At 41.6% G+C, this 14886-nt stretch overlaps 1 protein-coding gene across 5 annotated transcripts; it reads left to right on the plus strand.

Moving 5' to 3' along the window:
- The first annotated feature begins 2741 nt into the window (after positions 1 to 2741).
- On the plus strand, positions 2742 to 12179 carry LOC124285657 (monocarboxylate transporter 12-like). 5 transcript variants are annotated; one of them, XM_046721924.1, is made up of 8 exons: positions 2742 to 3019; positions 3852 to 4068; positions 4942 to 5130; positions 6705 to 6922; positions 7666 to 7929; positions 10022 to 10165; positions 10502 to 11371; positions 11977 to 12179. In XM_046721924.1, exons 5-8 carry the CDS (start codon positions 7734 to 7736, stop codon positions 12114 to 12116), a joined length of 1350 nt encoding a protein of 449 aa, XP_046577880.1. In that variant the 5' UTR covers positions 2742 to 3019; positions 3852 to 4068; positions 4942 to 5130; positions 6705 to 6922; positions 7666 to 7733; the 3' UTR covers positions 12117 to 12179. The 5 variants fall into 5 exon arrangements, with proteins under 5 accessions (XP_046577880.1, XP_046577881.1, XP_046577882.1 ...); XM_046721925.1 differs by lacking the exon at positions 6705 to 6922; XM_046721926.1 differs by lacking the exon at positions 6705 to 6922 and having other exon boundaries at positions 7697 to 7929.
- Positions 12180 to 14886: the final 2707 nt, after the last annotated feature.

Below are 14886 nucleotides of genomic sequence, written 5' to 3' on the forward strand. Positions count from 1 at the left end.
GTAAACAAACAACATGGCTGTCCGATCCGTTTAACCGCTGTCAATCAAAGTCAATGATCTTGGCAAGATCGGTGGCAGATTAGTTGGAAGGGTAGAAAGTGTAATCCAACCGCTTGGGACATTTCATTGTGTGTAATGTTCCAACGGAAAAAAGAAGATGAGAAACAAGTTCAAAGACACAGCCATCAAGTTCTACATTTCGGCACTCGTTCGTTCGTAAACATAGAATGACATGGACACTGGCACAATATCCTATATATAACACTAAGTGTTTGTGACCGTGTACCCTTTCCATGCGTGTGTTATTGAAGATTATAGCTAAAATACATGGATTTATCATGAAACGGCCCTCCCATTATCAGAAATTTGCGGGCCGCTGCAAATGATATTGGACCGCTCAACCTTAACGACGGGCCACTATCAGTTCTGTTGTCAAGTGACGTCATAGTGGGTGCGTCGGTTCATTCGACATTGGCCTGGGACTGGCAGATATTCTGGGTCAAATAAGTCAAAGCAACCCGAATTCCCGCTTTAAATAGCTGTAATATTGGCTTTCTTGCTGGTGCTTACCTTAAAAATTGCACTATTAAGGCTGTTGAAGGACCAAAACCGAACACTGACATAGTTTGACATGTTGCAGGCTATGGTCTTGTCAAAGGCCAAGGTCAATATCGTCACTTTCTGTTGTGACGTCACTTGAATTGTTCGATGACGTAATTGCATTTGGGCAGTCAACCCCGTCAGAAGTTGATTTGGGTAAACTTACAGTCAAATTCCTTCATTGTTTCCTTTTTTCTTTCAACACAAATTCCATGTATTTTAGCAATAATAACGGTAATGCTATTTTTGAGGGCATTATCATTTGCAGAAGCCCTCGGTCTTTTTCAACTGCCCTCCTTCGTCGGGCAGTTAATGGAAGACCTCGGTATTCTGCAAATGATAATGCCCTCAAAATAGCATTACCCTTATACTATTGAATACCAATCTAATCTAGGGTTTTATGTGCAAAGAATATATACTATTACTTAATTTGCATACTTAGATCAAATTTAGTCAAATACTTCATAATAAAACAAGGTTTTATCACAGAATAGAATAGATCGACCAAATCCTCAATATTCTGCAAGTGCTTCATGATCTAGATGTGAACACATTTCATTGTTCTTTTGCGACACTGATTTTAACAGGCCGGGGCAAATTGTATAAATCAGTAAAGGGTTTCACTTTAACGGACAGGTTCGTTATAAATATGATGAAGAGCCAAGCAGTAAGGTTGGATGTGAATATTGATAATGCAATGCGATAGTAATGCAATAGATGTAAACACGTTTGGCCATGTGAGGTATAGGTTGATTTTAAATGCGCCGTCACGAACACCATGGTCTGGGCAGTCCAACACAAACGTACACCGATTATATGATGCTGTGTGCTTTTTCACTTTTGTTGCCATATTGTCAGGAATATTTCAGTTCAACTGACACGCACCTATACCTACTTCCAAATAATGTAAACATCTCTGGCTTCAAGATGAACCCATAAAGAGCCATACTAGTTTAATTAAGGAAATAAAAGAAGTCACTTTCTGCCCAGGAAGTCACACGCCTTAAAGGGGAAGTGTACACGAAAATTAACCTTTAAGTCTTCCACTTTTTCATCGTAAGAAATGTTTGTCAAGTTGTTTTATAGCCAAAACAACACAGATATCAGAAGTAACTAATTTATTTTTTGCGTTATACCAATTCAAAGTTTCCACATTAACCGAATGTTCTATGTCCACAATGAACACACCATGGCTTATGTCCCTTGGAAATGATGTCAATGGTGCCCAAATGATAAACGAATGACGTCGTTAGACCTTATTAGAACCATTTCACGTAGTGCAGGTATAGGTGTGGTTCTTGTGTCTCGATGCGCAGGCTACTGTTTTAATCCACCTGTTGCCTGGCCGTCAGCTGGCTATGTGGTTGGTTCCACACTAGCTGTTACATTGTACAAAACGTGTTACCACTTAACCAAATTGTATAACATTCAACCTGAGTCGGTGGCCTTTCCAATCAACTTCTTTCACCAAAACTCGAACGTACATATGCACTACATCTAGCGTGCCATAGGTGAATGTGAAGGAATTCTACGTTTGGTACATTCCTACATTTAAATCGTACAATATATGTCCGTCCTCACATTGATGCCGAAACCATATCAAAAAACATCACAAAGATACGCACGCCATTTTGAGAAAGCCGCTTCCCGATAGTGATGTCATACGTACGTCAACATTGTTATACATATTTGATATTCCCATTGAGGTGAGATTATGAATTAAAATACACACGATAATTTCTATGTGGCTGCTTACATTGTCAGTTCTAATGCTTCTTTCGTATTTTACATCCGTGTTTTTGCGTGATTAATGTCAGAATTTACATCGTTTGGCTTTGGGACTAGACAGGTGACCAGTTTAAATCAGCTGGCACCAATTACATCATAATCAAAGGGCAGTAACTCTGGACTGTTTAGCTCGGCAAACTGAGGCCTCATAATGGCATAACATTTCAGCACTTATAGTGCGGGTTATACACTCATTGTAAGAAAAATTAGTGTATATTTTCAAACACTGATATTAAGTAATTAAAAAATTACATTTTGGTTCACATAAGAAAAAAGATGACTTTTTCGTGTACACTTCCCCTTTAAGGTAAGCGGAGTGAGATCCTTCCACACCTGACATCAAGACCTGATGGCTCTTCTACGGTGATACCCTCTATGTAAGCATAGTTATCACTTTAATATATTGTTGAATATACATTTGGATGCAGACTTGGATGTGGTGAACGCTGGAGATGTATCCGCCCAGATTGCCACGTTTCGTTTTAGTTTTCTGCAATCCATCTTTGTTTTTCTCAGCTGGGCGGAATGACCCCGTCTCGATCCCCGCTATTTAGGTTGCGGTTGTTTTAAGAACAAGCGACGAAACAGAACAAATGCACACACGAGCGCCAGACCCTGACTAAGGATAAAGGTAGGTGCTGTGGAGACGGTGCAGCTAATAAGGTCTTGGCGGGGAATATATTATGTCGAGTTGGCAATCAATATCTACTGGCTTCACTGTTTGTACCAGCAGTTTACCATCGATCAACAACACCAGCGTCTCTGGGCTGCGGGCGCGAACAGGCAAGGTTATATGCAAAGCACGAATCGGTAACTGAATACTGGTTAAGGACGTGATGAAAACGTGTAACAAAGTATACCCGTTATAATGTAAGACAGTAGTTATACACGAGCCAGTTAAAGGAATGTGAAACCGTTTTGAAACATGATGCCGTTTTGAGCTCGGTGCCGTTTTGAAGCAGAGTGCCGTTTTGAGCTCGGTGCCCTTTTGAAGGAGAGTGCCGTTTTTGAGCTCGGTGCCGTTTTGAATCAGAGTGCCGTTTCAGCTGACCATAATAATCAACTACGCAGATATTCTTGTGTTGTGCGACCAGATGATAAGGGAATATTAGGGGCCATGAAGGAATTTCCATTCCTTACGATGGACAATTCATATGTATTTATACGATGTGCCATTAACAATACACCAATATTACCTTCGAGGGTAAACATATCGGGTTTCATACGATGCCCTAGAGCAAAATATCACCAAAATTTTCCATTCGTGAAATTTTAATATGCTATACTACGTTCATTCACAGATTGGCATTTCGGACATAACGTCACCCCGAGAGTCGCTTGCAATATTATTGTTATTAAAACAAGGTTATTCAATTGAGTATATTTTTCACTAAAATACATAAAATTGAAATTCCTTAAATCTTTTACTTACATACTTGTTACATCGATTGATTTACCTGCAGACGACGAGATACACAAGGTGCCCGATCGGTCAATGCCAATGATCTTGTCAAGATTGATGGCAGATTAGTTGGAGAAGAAGAAAGGAAGAGAAAGTGTACACCAACCGCCATTTCATGGGTGTTATATTCGAACGGAAACAGAGGGTATGAAACAAGTTCAAAGACATCACCTTCAAGTTCTCCCCAAGACTGACGCTCGCGCCTGGCATTCTGACTGGTAGTATCTTGTGCTGACCTTGTACTACGTTCTAAAGTTACTATTTTAAACACGATTCTTGTTTATGGAAAATTAAACGTTGGGAATTACAGATTTACGACTGAAATATATTTTTTCTGTTGTCATTAAAACTCAAGGTTGACAAGTAACTGTCGATGAAAATGTGCACTTGTTTCATATGCTTACAGTAACTGTCGGTAAGTGGTGCTAAGGTATTCGCCTAATTAAGTTGCTATTTTCTTTCGCCGCTATGATATACTGGTGATGCGGCCTTATATAAACAGACACTTCGTTTCGTGTTTAAATGATACATATTTCTTCGGTAATAAACAGATTATCATATTCGTGTCCATGTCATACTTTGTCTACGACACACGTGCCTAAATGTCGGTATTTCCCTCGCTCTCGTTCGAGAAATATTAAAGTTTCAGCACTCGTGTGCTGAAAATAGTATGATATGGACGCTCATATAATGTCCGCTATTTATACCTTACATAACGCGTTGCAAGATGTGGATGTCGACTTTTCGGAGTTGTACCTATTTGACAACACCGTTGGATGTAAGATCATGCGCGGTCATGTTTCAGGCTCACTGATCTGTAAGCGTATTCATTGTCACTGGCTGTCATGATCTGAAATTATAACCCATTTGTCGAGTTCGTCCACCTCACAGCCCTATCTCGTTATCACACCTTAAAGTGTATGTCCCATCTAGAGTAGTGGTTGTGCGCTCGGCGTTCTGGTATTTGTGCCACACGAAAATGAAGAATGTATACATCTAGTACATGTGTACAAAATGTCGGCTGGATTTCAGTACAAGGTGCCTTTTTATTTAATTCACTAACTTTAACTTACTTGTGTTTATTTTTGTAGCACTTATCACTTGCAAAGACCACACTTGCAGCCATCCTCACCATCCTGGTGAATGGTTATCGTCAGCCAATCATTGTCATCGTCGTTCAGAGAGTTTGGGTAAAGGAAGCAATCGCGTCCCCACTTCGTTACAACGGGGAAAGTATGACCACCAATTGCTCAAAGTATCAAGCAAAGTAAAGTTGACAGGTAAGGTAATAGCAGGGATACTCTACAAAATATATAGTCTCCCTGGTAATAGTAAGGTTCTTTATCGATTCATTCCAAATCAAGGCGTGGCAATGTTTCTTGATGAAAACTGACTACGTGTGGCTATATACTAGTGGTGGTCCGATTAATTGAAATAATCGAAGATTGGTCGCAGTGGCTAAACAACCAAGCAATCGAACATGTTTTCTCATAATCGAACGCAACCAATCTTGGAACACTTGTTTGCATTAACAATATTTTTCACAATGTTGGTTTTGTCTGTGTCATTAAGTTTACATTTCATAAGCACTACAAGCTCGTTCCAAGTCATGATTGAATTTATCTTAAAGAATCCAGGAAATCTGTGTTCCTAACATACTAATCATCCTTTAAATATGCGAAATTTGCAAATGAGTTTTGTGCAATTTGCAAGAAACCCAAATTACTACATGTTTTTTATATATGCTTTTGTGTGCATTAACAAAGATAACAGGAACATTTGATAAATGACGCTAACCAATTATTTTCGATGATTGATCGGTTGTAATGGACAAATCATCAATTATTAAATATTAACCAATTCCCAACACTAGTATATACCTTAAAACATTCCATCATTCACCTGTGACGTTGCAGTTGATATTGACTCCGTGAATAAATGTGTCTGAAAAAGACTATGTTAGGAATTAAATGTACCTCACTCTAATCGACGTGTTTGCTTTAAATATGGGCCATTGTGTCTCTCTACGTATTCTCATAGAGTTTGTGGTGTGTTCTGACAATTGAAAAGGCTCCACGATACGTATTTGTCTTCAAAATCGTCTTCTGTATCATTGTTTTAGAACACAATTTATCTGTTGAGATTGTACTGTAAGTAACTGAGGTGGGATTTGATAAAACTATATAAACACGTGTTTCATGTCTTGCTGTGACTGTTGTCTTGCTGTGACCGATGTCTTCCTATGAACGACGTCTTCCTGTGACCGACGTCTTGCTGTGACCGATGTCTTGCTATGACTGACGTCTTGCTGTGACTGTTGTCTTGCTGTGACCGATGTCTTCCTGTGACCGACGTCTTGCTGTGACCGACGTCTTGCTGTGACCGACGTCTTGCTGTGACCGATGTCTTGCTATGACTGACGTCTTGCTGTGACTGTTGTCTTGCTGTGACTGATGTCTTGCTGTGACTGATGTCTTGCTGTGACTGTTGCTTGCTGTGACCAATGTCTTGCAGTGACCGATGTCTTGCTGTGACCGACGTCTTGGTGTGACTGATATCTCGCCGTGACCGATGTCCAGCTGTGACTGATGTCTTACTGTGACTGATGTGTTGCTGTGACTGATGTCCAGCTGTGACTGACGTCTTACTGTGACTGACGTCTTGCTATGACTGACGTCTTGCTGTGACTGATGTCTTGCTGTGACTGATGTCTTGCTGTGACTGATGTCTCGCCGTGACCGATGTCTTGCTGTGACCGACGTCTTGGTGTGACTGATGTCTTGGTGTGACTGATATCTTGCTGTGAACGATGTCCAGCTGTGACTGATGTCTCGCCGTGACCGATGTCTTGCAGTAACCGATGTATTGCTGGGACCGATGTCTTGCTATGACTGACGTCTTGCTGTGAGTAATGTCTTGCTGTGACTGATGTCTTGCTGTGACCGATATCTTGCTGTGACTGGCGTTTTGCTGGGACCGATGTCTACTTGCGAATGATGTCTTGCTGGGACTGATGTCTTACTGGGATGGATGCCCTGTTGACACTGATGTCTTATGTTGGAAATGTCCTAGGTAGGGGTGAGACTAATGTCCTGCTTATGTAGTGGTGAGACCGATGTCCTGCTGACATAAATGTCTTTCTGAGTCCTATGTACTGGTGAGACCGATGTCTTGCTGACATAAATGTCTTTCTGAGTCTTATGTACTGGTGAGACTGATGTCCTGCTGACATAAATGTCTTTCTGAGTCCTATGTACTGGTGAGACCGATGTCCTGCTGACATAAATGTCTTTCTGAGTCTTATGTACTGGTGAGACCGATGTCCTGCTGACATAAATGTCTTTCTGAGTCTTATGTACTGGTGAGACCGATGTCCTGCTGACATAAATGTCTTTCTGAGTCCTATGTACTGGTGAGACTGATGTCCTGCTGACATAAATGTCTTTCTGAGTCCTATGTACTGGTGAGACCGATGTCCTGCTGACACAAATGTCTTTCTGAGTCTTATGTACTGGTGAGACTGATGTCCTGCTGACATAAATGTCTCATTTCTAAGACCTATGACAGTCGTTGGCGAACATAAATTGGCTATTGAGGAGAATAAGAGTCTACAAATATCACACATACACACACACACACATGCACATTTAGAGAAGGTTGCTTTCTTCGGAATAATTTAACGTAATTATGTAATAGTGAAGTCGTAACATGATTCTGTGTTGGGTCGTGGCTGTGGCTCGGTTTGAAGTCGTAGGTGAAAAAAAGTGTTTTCAGAACCACATAATCTTTTCATATTCTTTTCCTTTTTGTCACAGAAACTATCATGGAAAATCTATTGACAGATAGCGGATTACCTGCTTGAGCTGGATATTGAGTCACCACGATGCCACGTTGCTGTGGTAAAGCGACAGGCCATGATGTGGTTGTTCTCGTGGCTGCTGCATCTGTGCGTCTTCTCTTCAGTGGCTTGTGGTTCACTCCCGGCATCCTGTACGTCGCCTTCAGGGACGCCTTCCAACAGAGTGCAGCCGTGACGTCATGGATCACGTCCCTCCAGTACTTCACTACCTGCATCACAGGTGAGGATATTAAGGCAGACACATAAGCGTTTTGTATCTGGGGCTCTGTGGTTCATTTCCTTGCACAGGAACAGGCAAGTACACCACACGTGTTTGTTGATCATAGGCTTATCAAAAATCATTGGCTGTTCTTTACACACCTGGTATCGTCACTATTTCACAGTGATTCATAAACACATGCTCTGTCATCGCATGGTGACAATCACTGGATTGTCTGGTCCAGACTCGATTTGTTTACAAACAGCATCGTACACCTGTAATACTGCTGAAATAAATATATGCTCACGGTATAGCCACAACTATATAATCGACACTGCAGAGATTTCTTATGAATGTGGACATTGTTTTGCCGCTTCTTTGTACGATACAGCCATGATGACAGTGTGTGCAACATCGAATTACAGTCAAATCACTAACTGTGACACCCGATGCTGCCTGGTATGAAAAACATAGCTTGCCACGGTCGTATTCTTTGGAACACACATTTAATGTCTCCAAATGTTCTTCTAGAGCTCTACTTCTTAATGCAATCACGCACATACATGAGCTATTGGAATATAACATTACTGTTTCCGCTATCACCACCCAAAACATCTCAACAAGGGTTAAAAACACTCAGAGACGAGTTTTGTTTGTATCCCCCATAACAAGGCTTATTATAGAGCTTCCTCAGTTTTGGTTTCTCTTCGTTGTGATTTCGTGTGGACAGTATAGAACGACCATGAACATTTTAGTTGCAGAGGTTTTTAAAGGTGAATAGTGTTTAACAGCTCAGTATATCTTTTTTCACCTTGCCATAACCAATCCTTGTGGTAGAAGTAGCATTTTAAAATGATCTCAGGAAAGTATTTTTTTAATATTGTATGAAGGTTTCAGTTACTTGTTTGTAAATGTTACTAAATGTCCACAAACCAGTATTAGTCGCATTCAAAGCGGTTCACAAGCCAGTATTAGCCATACACAAATAGGTTAAGACTAGTATACATGGTACTGTAGTGTTTGTCAACGTTGCAGTATCGTCAGTATGCTTGTTCCGTCTCTTCTCCAGGTCATTAAAGCTTGTTTTGAAGGTCACCCCCAGGTCTGTCAACCAGCCCTCACCAGCAGCAACGAATTCTCCGTCCTTGATATGTTACTGAACAAGCAACTGTGATTGCAAACGTGCAAACATGTGATAGTAAGGGGTCAGATCTGGCGAGTGATGTCTACCAGTAGAAAACGGTATCAACCTTTCTGTAGAACAGCTACTTCAGCATGGCTGACGTTCTCCGACGCTTCACTTTGAATTTGATAACATTGCACATTTCATGCCTCACACATAAATGTCGTTTTCTGATTGGCTAAGCGTCCTTCTCTTATTTTTAATGTACCCCGCTTACAAGCGAGTAACATTTTCTATGTACGCCGCTGGGAATGCCAAACTCATTTGGTACTTCGTGGCAGCAATTCATTGAATCACGTATGATGTACGGAAATTACCTATGTTTTGCGAATGCAAATTGATGGAAGGGAGATAACTCTAAATTTGCTTTTCTTGTCTGCGAAATCTAGCGATGGCTACAAAAAGATTTGTACCCGTGCTTCAAACAATTCAAAATTGACATTGAGGTGTTCGGTAAGATAAATACGTTGTTCACTGGTCCGTCGGGGCACATGGGTTGATGTACCTTCGGGCTCAGGGAACATCGAGGGTACATCAACCCATGTTCCCGTCGTGACCAGTGAACAATATTTTGATCAAATTAGCGTAACATTCGCGATTTGTTGATCGCGGTAAAAAATCGTCGCGTGTTTGCTGTTGCCGTCCCTAAACCCAAGTACTCATATCTTTCGTATTAATATCTGGTTGCTTTGGATAGCCTGCTTTGTCGGAGACTATAGTTTCCACTCCATAAGAGTCTTGTTTGTTCTTGGGATCATTATGATACATCCAGGTCTCATCGCTGTCCAATAGGGCAGGCACACAACTTTCATTAATTTACTTTGCTGATACTGTGGTTAAACCAGGGCACGCCAAGTTGTTCGGCTTGACCCAACAAACACACTTGGACAACATCGGAAGCTTAAACTTTCATTCAATTTCCCCTTTCAGGTGCAGTTGGGGGGTTCGTGATGCCTCGTTTCGGCAGTCGACTGGTCACCATGATGGGAGGAATCATCCTGTCCGGTGGGCTGCTGACCAGCATGTGGACCACTCACATCGCTCACTTGTTCATCACATATGGAGTGCTAGCGGGTACGAGTCGTCACTGTTTGTGGACGTCTGATTATAAATCTTATCGAGTATATAGTTTCGAACTATGTTTCATGAGTGAATATATTGAAAGTTCTTAAGAATGAACCATCTTCACCAAAAATCAAGTACAGTTAAATAATACCCTGATATCTTGTATTATGCAATAATCTTTGAACAAAACCCGTCTAAATCTACACTGATCTCATTTTGTTGACCACTGTAATGTGATAAAGTCATATTCATCAGATTGTCTATTTCGGGGACTGCGATTACAAATATGCATACCAAATGCCGCCGACGAATCTTAGCTTTTACATCTCTCATTGTTCAATCCAGGGTTTGGAGCAGGCCTCGGTTATATTGGGTGTTTGGAAGCTGTGAAAGAAACATTCACCACTAATGTTAACTTGGTTTTCGGAGTGAGTGCATTTATTGCCAACTTTGGGATTATGATCTACCCACCTGTGCTGCAGCTTCTCATTGATACCTACACCTGGAGAGGGATGTTCCTAGTCCTGGCGGGAGTAGAGCTCAACATCATTGTTGTTGCCGCAGTATTCCCAGGACGTCATAGACGTCCACAAGTCGAGACATCCATAGCACAAGAGACAGCCGATGGAGATATATGCTCAGAGATAACTGATGGGACTAAGGATTCATTATTACATGGTGGCTCCCCGGGAACAGATCAGACAGTTTCACTGGAGGACAAGACGGTGAAACCAACCTTTCTTCAAAACCATTATTTTTTAAGGAATCGACATTATCATCTGTATGTACTGAGTGGTACCTTGTTCCTGTTTGGAGCTGGGATTATACTGGGACATTTGTCTGCCTATACCCTGCAGAATAATATTACAGATAGCTATGGAGCTGCCATGCTGTATACCGTCAATGCTTTGTCAATGGCGTGTGGAAAATTACTCCACGGAGTTGTGATAACGAAAAACAGAATAAACCCTATCAAACTCCATATATTCGTGTGTGGAATAGGTGGTCTTGCAACGTTGATATTCCTGTTCCATATTCCACTTCCGGTTCTATACGCTTATGTGGTAGTGTTTGGAGCGAGTAATGCTAGCATAGGGGGCGCGCTGATGCCATCCATACTGCTACAAATGGCAGGCTCGGACAACTTCTCCTTCTCCGTTGGCGTTTACACAGTGATCACAGCCATAGGATCTCTCGTCGGAGCTCCAGTTGCAGGTGAGAAAGTAAGTCAAGCCATCGTAATGTAACAGCTTTAAGATAACCCAGTAAGGACCCGACAACCAGTGATTGAACAAATAGCCACATTGTCAGGGTAGGATGGCAAATGAATGAAATCATCGATCAAGGTCGCTACCGATGGTGTATTTTGATAATCTCAGCAAATTCAACAGAACAAAGGCTAACAGAATTTGTTGCTTAATCAAGCAAACGATATGAATTTTAACTGCATACATCCAAAAGCTAGACGATAAACCTTTACACTTAACTCAGGACTAGCTTTCGAACTGATCATTTAGTCGAAATGTACGAGGTCAATGCATTCGGTAACACGTGCAGATTGGACCTGAAGGGGTCACGTCTAAGGATCCGATGTGTTGCACGTAATTTCATTACATGTTGGTTCCATGATTGTAACGTTTGAAGCATATGGTAGAGAATCTGATTCTGTCTTGACATCATGAATTAAATGTTAGTTCACGGTGTCAAGTCATTCATCCGTACAATGTATGTAACCTTCATAGTCATAGTTTGGAGACCTTTCATTTCTTAATCACTTCATCGCTATGTACCACAATAATTGTATATTTGTTTTCCTAAAGGTTGGATATATGACGTCACCAGTTCCTATAGAACCCCGTTCCTGCTTGCGGCGATATCAATGATATCATCTGCATTCATCATGGTGACTTCCTGTCATCAGATCAAGCCCGACCAGGCCAACACTAAAGAGGACATTTAGAATATATTATGTTTACACAATTTTGTATATTTACACTATAAAGGTTATTTCCGTTAAAATATGCACTATTGCCAAATATATCCGACAGTGTTGTGAAACAGAAAAGCGCGAAACATACACTATTAGTATCTACTCTATGCTACACTATGAGAACATCTGAGCGACGATGCCAGGATCAACAGTGTGTTAGTGAGTGTAGTTTATGAAGGTTGCCAGTGGCAGGGCAGGACACGCCCACCTTTTAGCGAACACCTGGTATCATCACTATTTGATAGTGAGTGCGTGAGTTTAGTTTTACGCCGCCTTTGGCAATGTTCCAGCAACGTCACAGCCGGGGACACCAGTCAGGATCAACATACTGAAAAGGGGTTTACAGAATACAGGCGTACCAGAGAAAACTTTCCCACTGTGCAGAAAAACGCAGAAAAGCCCACATTAATCGTGGAAATAGCAACATAAACATATTACCTCGCTACTGAAACAGTGTTGAGTGCCTTGCCACACACGTAGCATAGAGTAGATACTAAGTCTACGAATGCCTATCAACACCTGGAGTGACAACTGTGTGCTGCTATCACTCCTCTACGTCTCATTGGAACAGTCTGCATACCTATACGGATTCTGTTCTGTGGAATTCGCCAACCATGCCGCAAGGCGTTGGTCAGTTGTCCACGTGTCTGTGCCGAATGCTAACATTGTTCGTCACGTCTACCGATGCATTGTCGACTTCAGGTGCTAAGATCGGGAAGGCCGAGGCAGGAAACTGACGTTTGAATTGTGGAGGAAGCCGATAGTCACACGAAGATGAATTAAGCCGCCAGATTACCCTGTACCAGCAATGCTGTTAATGTATAATGGACATAGACAGTTTTAAAACTTACATTACATATACATGACAGTCTTTACCAGCATTTTTAATCTTTTATATTTCAAAAGATGCATTGGAAAACCAACGAGAACACGAGGAAGTCGCTGTCTCATTTACTCTCAATTTTCCAGTGAATCGATCAAGTGTTGAGATAATGACTGAGCTGGTGCTATTGTCTGGGGTGTGCTGTTGATATGTTTGAGTAGTTTCCAGTTCAGCGCGATGTGTGCGATGGTTACTGCACTTTGTCATTTGATAATTTTCTCTTTCAGTTTTCATAATGGAAAATATGTTTCCCTCTCATGACTGTCTTACCCTTTTGGCATCAACAGTCCCATTTGTGGGATTCCAGTTATGAGACGTAAACAGACCCATCTGTGGTATTCCAGTTATTAGACGTAAACAGACCCATCTGTGGTATTCCAGTTATGAGACGTAAACAGACCCATCTGTGGTATTCCAGTTATGAGACGTAAACAGACCCATCTGTGGTATTCCAGTTATGAGACGTAAACAGTCTATCTGTGGGATTCCAGTTATGAGACGTAAACAGACCCATCTGTGGTAGTCCAGTTATGAGACGTAAACAGACCCATCTGTGGTATTCCAGTTATGAGACGTAAACAGTCCATCTGTGGGATTCCAGTTATTCGACGTAAACAGACCCATCTGTGGTATTCCAGTTATGAGACGTAAACAGTCCATCTGTGGGATTCCAGTTATGAGACGTAAACAGACCCATCTGTGGTATTCCAGTTATGAGACGTAAACAGACCCATTTGTGGAATTAAACAGGCCCTCTGTGGGATTCCAGTTATGAGACGTAAACAGACCCATTTGTGGGATTCCAGTTATGAGACGTAAACAGATCCTCTGTGGGATTCCAGTTTTGAGACGTAAACAGGCCCTCTGTGGGATTCCAGTTATGAGACGTAAACAGACCCATTTGTGGGATTCCACTTATGAGACGTAAACAGATCCTCTGTGGGATTCCAGTTATGAGACGTAAACAGACCCATCTGTGTGGGATTTCCTTTGTGAAGCGTAAACAGACCCATCTGTGGAATTCCAGTTATGAGACGTAACCAGACCCATTTGTGTGCGATTCCCGTTATAAGGCGAAAACAGACCTATCTGTGTGATTCCCTTTATGTTTGAGTGAGCGAGTGAGTTTAGTTTTACGCCTCTTTTAGCAATATTCCAGCAATATCACGGCGGGGGACACCAGAAATGGGTTTCACATATTGTACCCATGTGTGGAATCGAACCTGGGTCTTCGTTGTGACGAGTGAAGGCTTTAACCACTAGGCTACCCCACCGCCCCTCCCTTTATGACGCGTTAGACCCATCTGTGTGGGATTCCCTTTATGAAGTGTAAACAGCCACCCTGTATGGGATGTTAACTGGCCAGTCTGTGTGGGATTCCCTTTATGAAGTGTAAACAGCCACCCTGTATGGGATGTTAAGTTGCCAATCTGTGTGAACTTTGTAGGAAAAACGACCGATTTGCCGGACTATTCAAATATGTCTGATACATATTACACACGACGGTGTTGTGTGACAGCCCTGTTTATGAAATTTATCCCGAGTAGAGAACAATAGAATGACATAAGTTTATCAGAGGTTCAGCTAGATCTGCTAACGGGGCACTCTGTAATAAATCGAAGTAAAAATTTATTCTTAGTATAAGCCAAAGTAAAAGATCCACACGCGACTACTTTGTCGACTATTTTGTTAAGAATGATCAGGGATACATATCTTTTGTTGAAAGTTTCTAAAGTGTTCAAAGCTCAGCGCAACTGACGCACAATCTGAACAGGTGGCTACAATGATCGCCACCAATCAATACGACATGCAAAGTGAGCGTGTTTCTATTTATAGCTATGACTTGACCCATTTTAG

Source organism: Haliotis rubra, unplaced genomic scaffold (genome assembly GCF_003918875.1).
Source record: "Haliotis rubra isolate DU_JTF1 unplaced genomic scaffold, ASM391887v1 Scf365, whole genome shotgun sequence".
NCBI lineage: Eukaryota > Metazoa > Mollusca > Gastropoda > Lepetellida > Haliotidae > Haliotis > Haliotis rubra.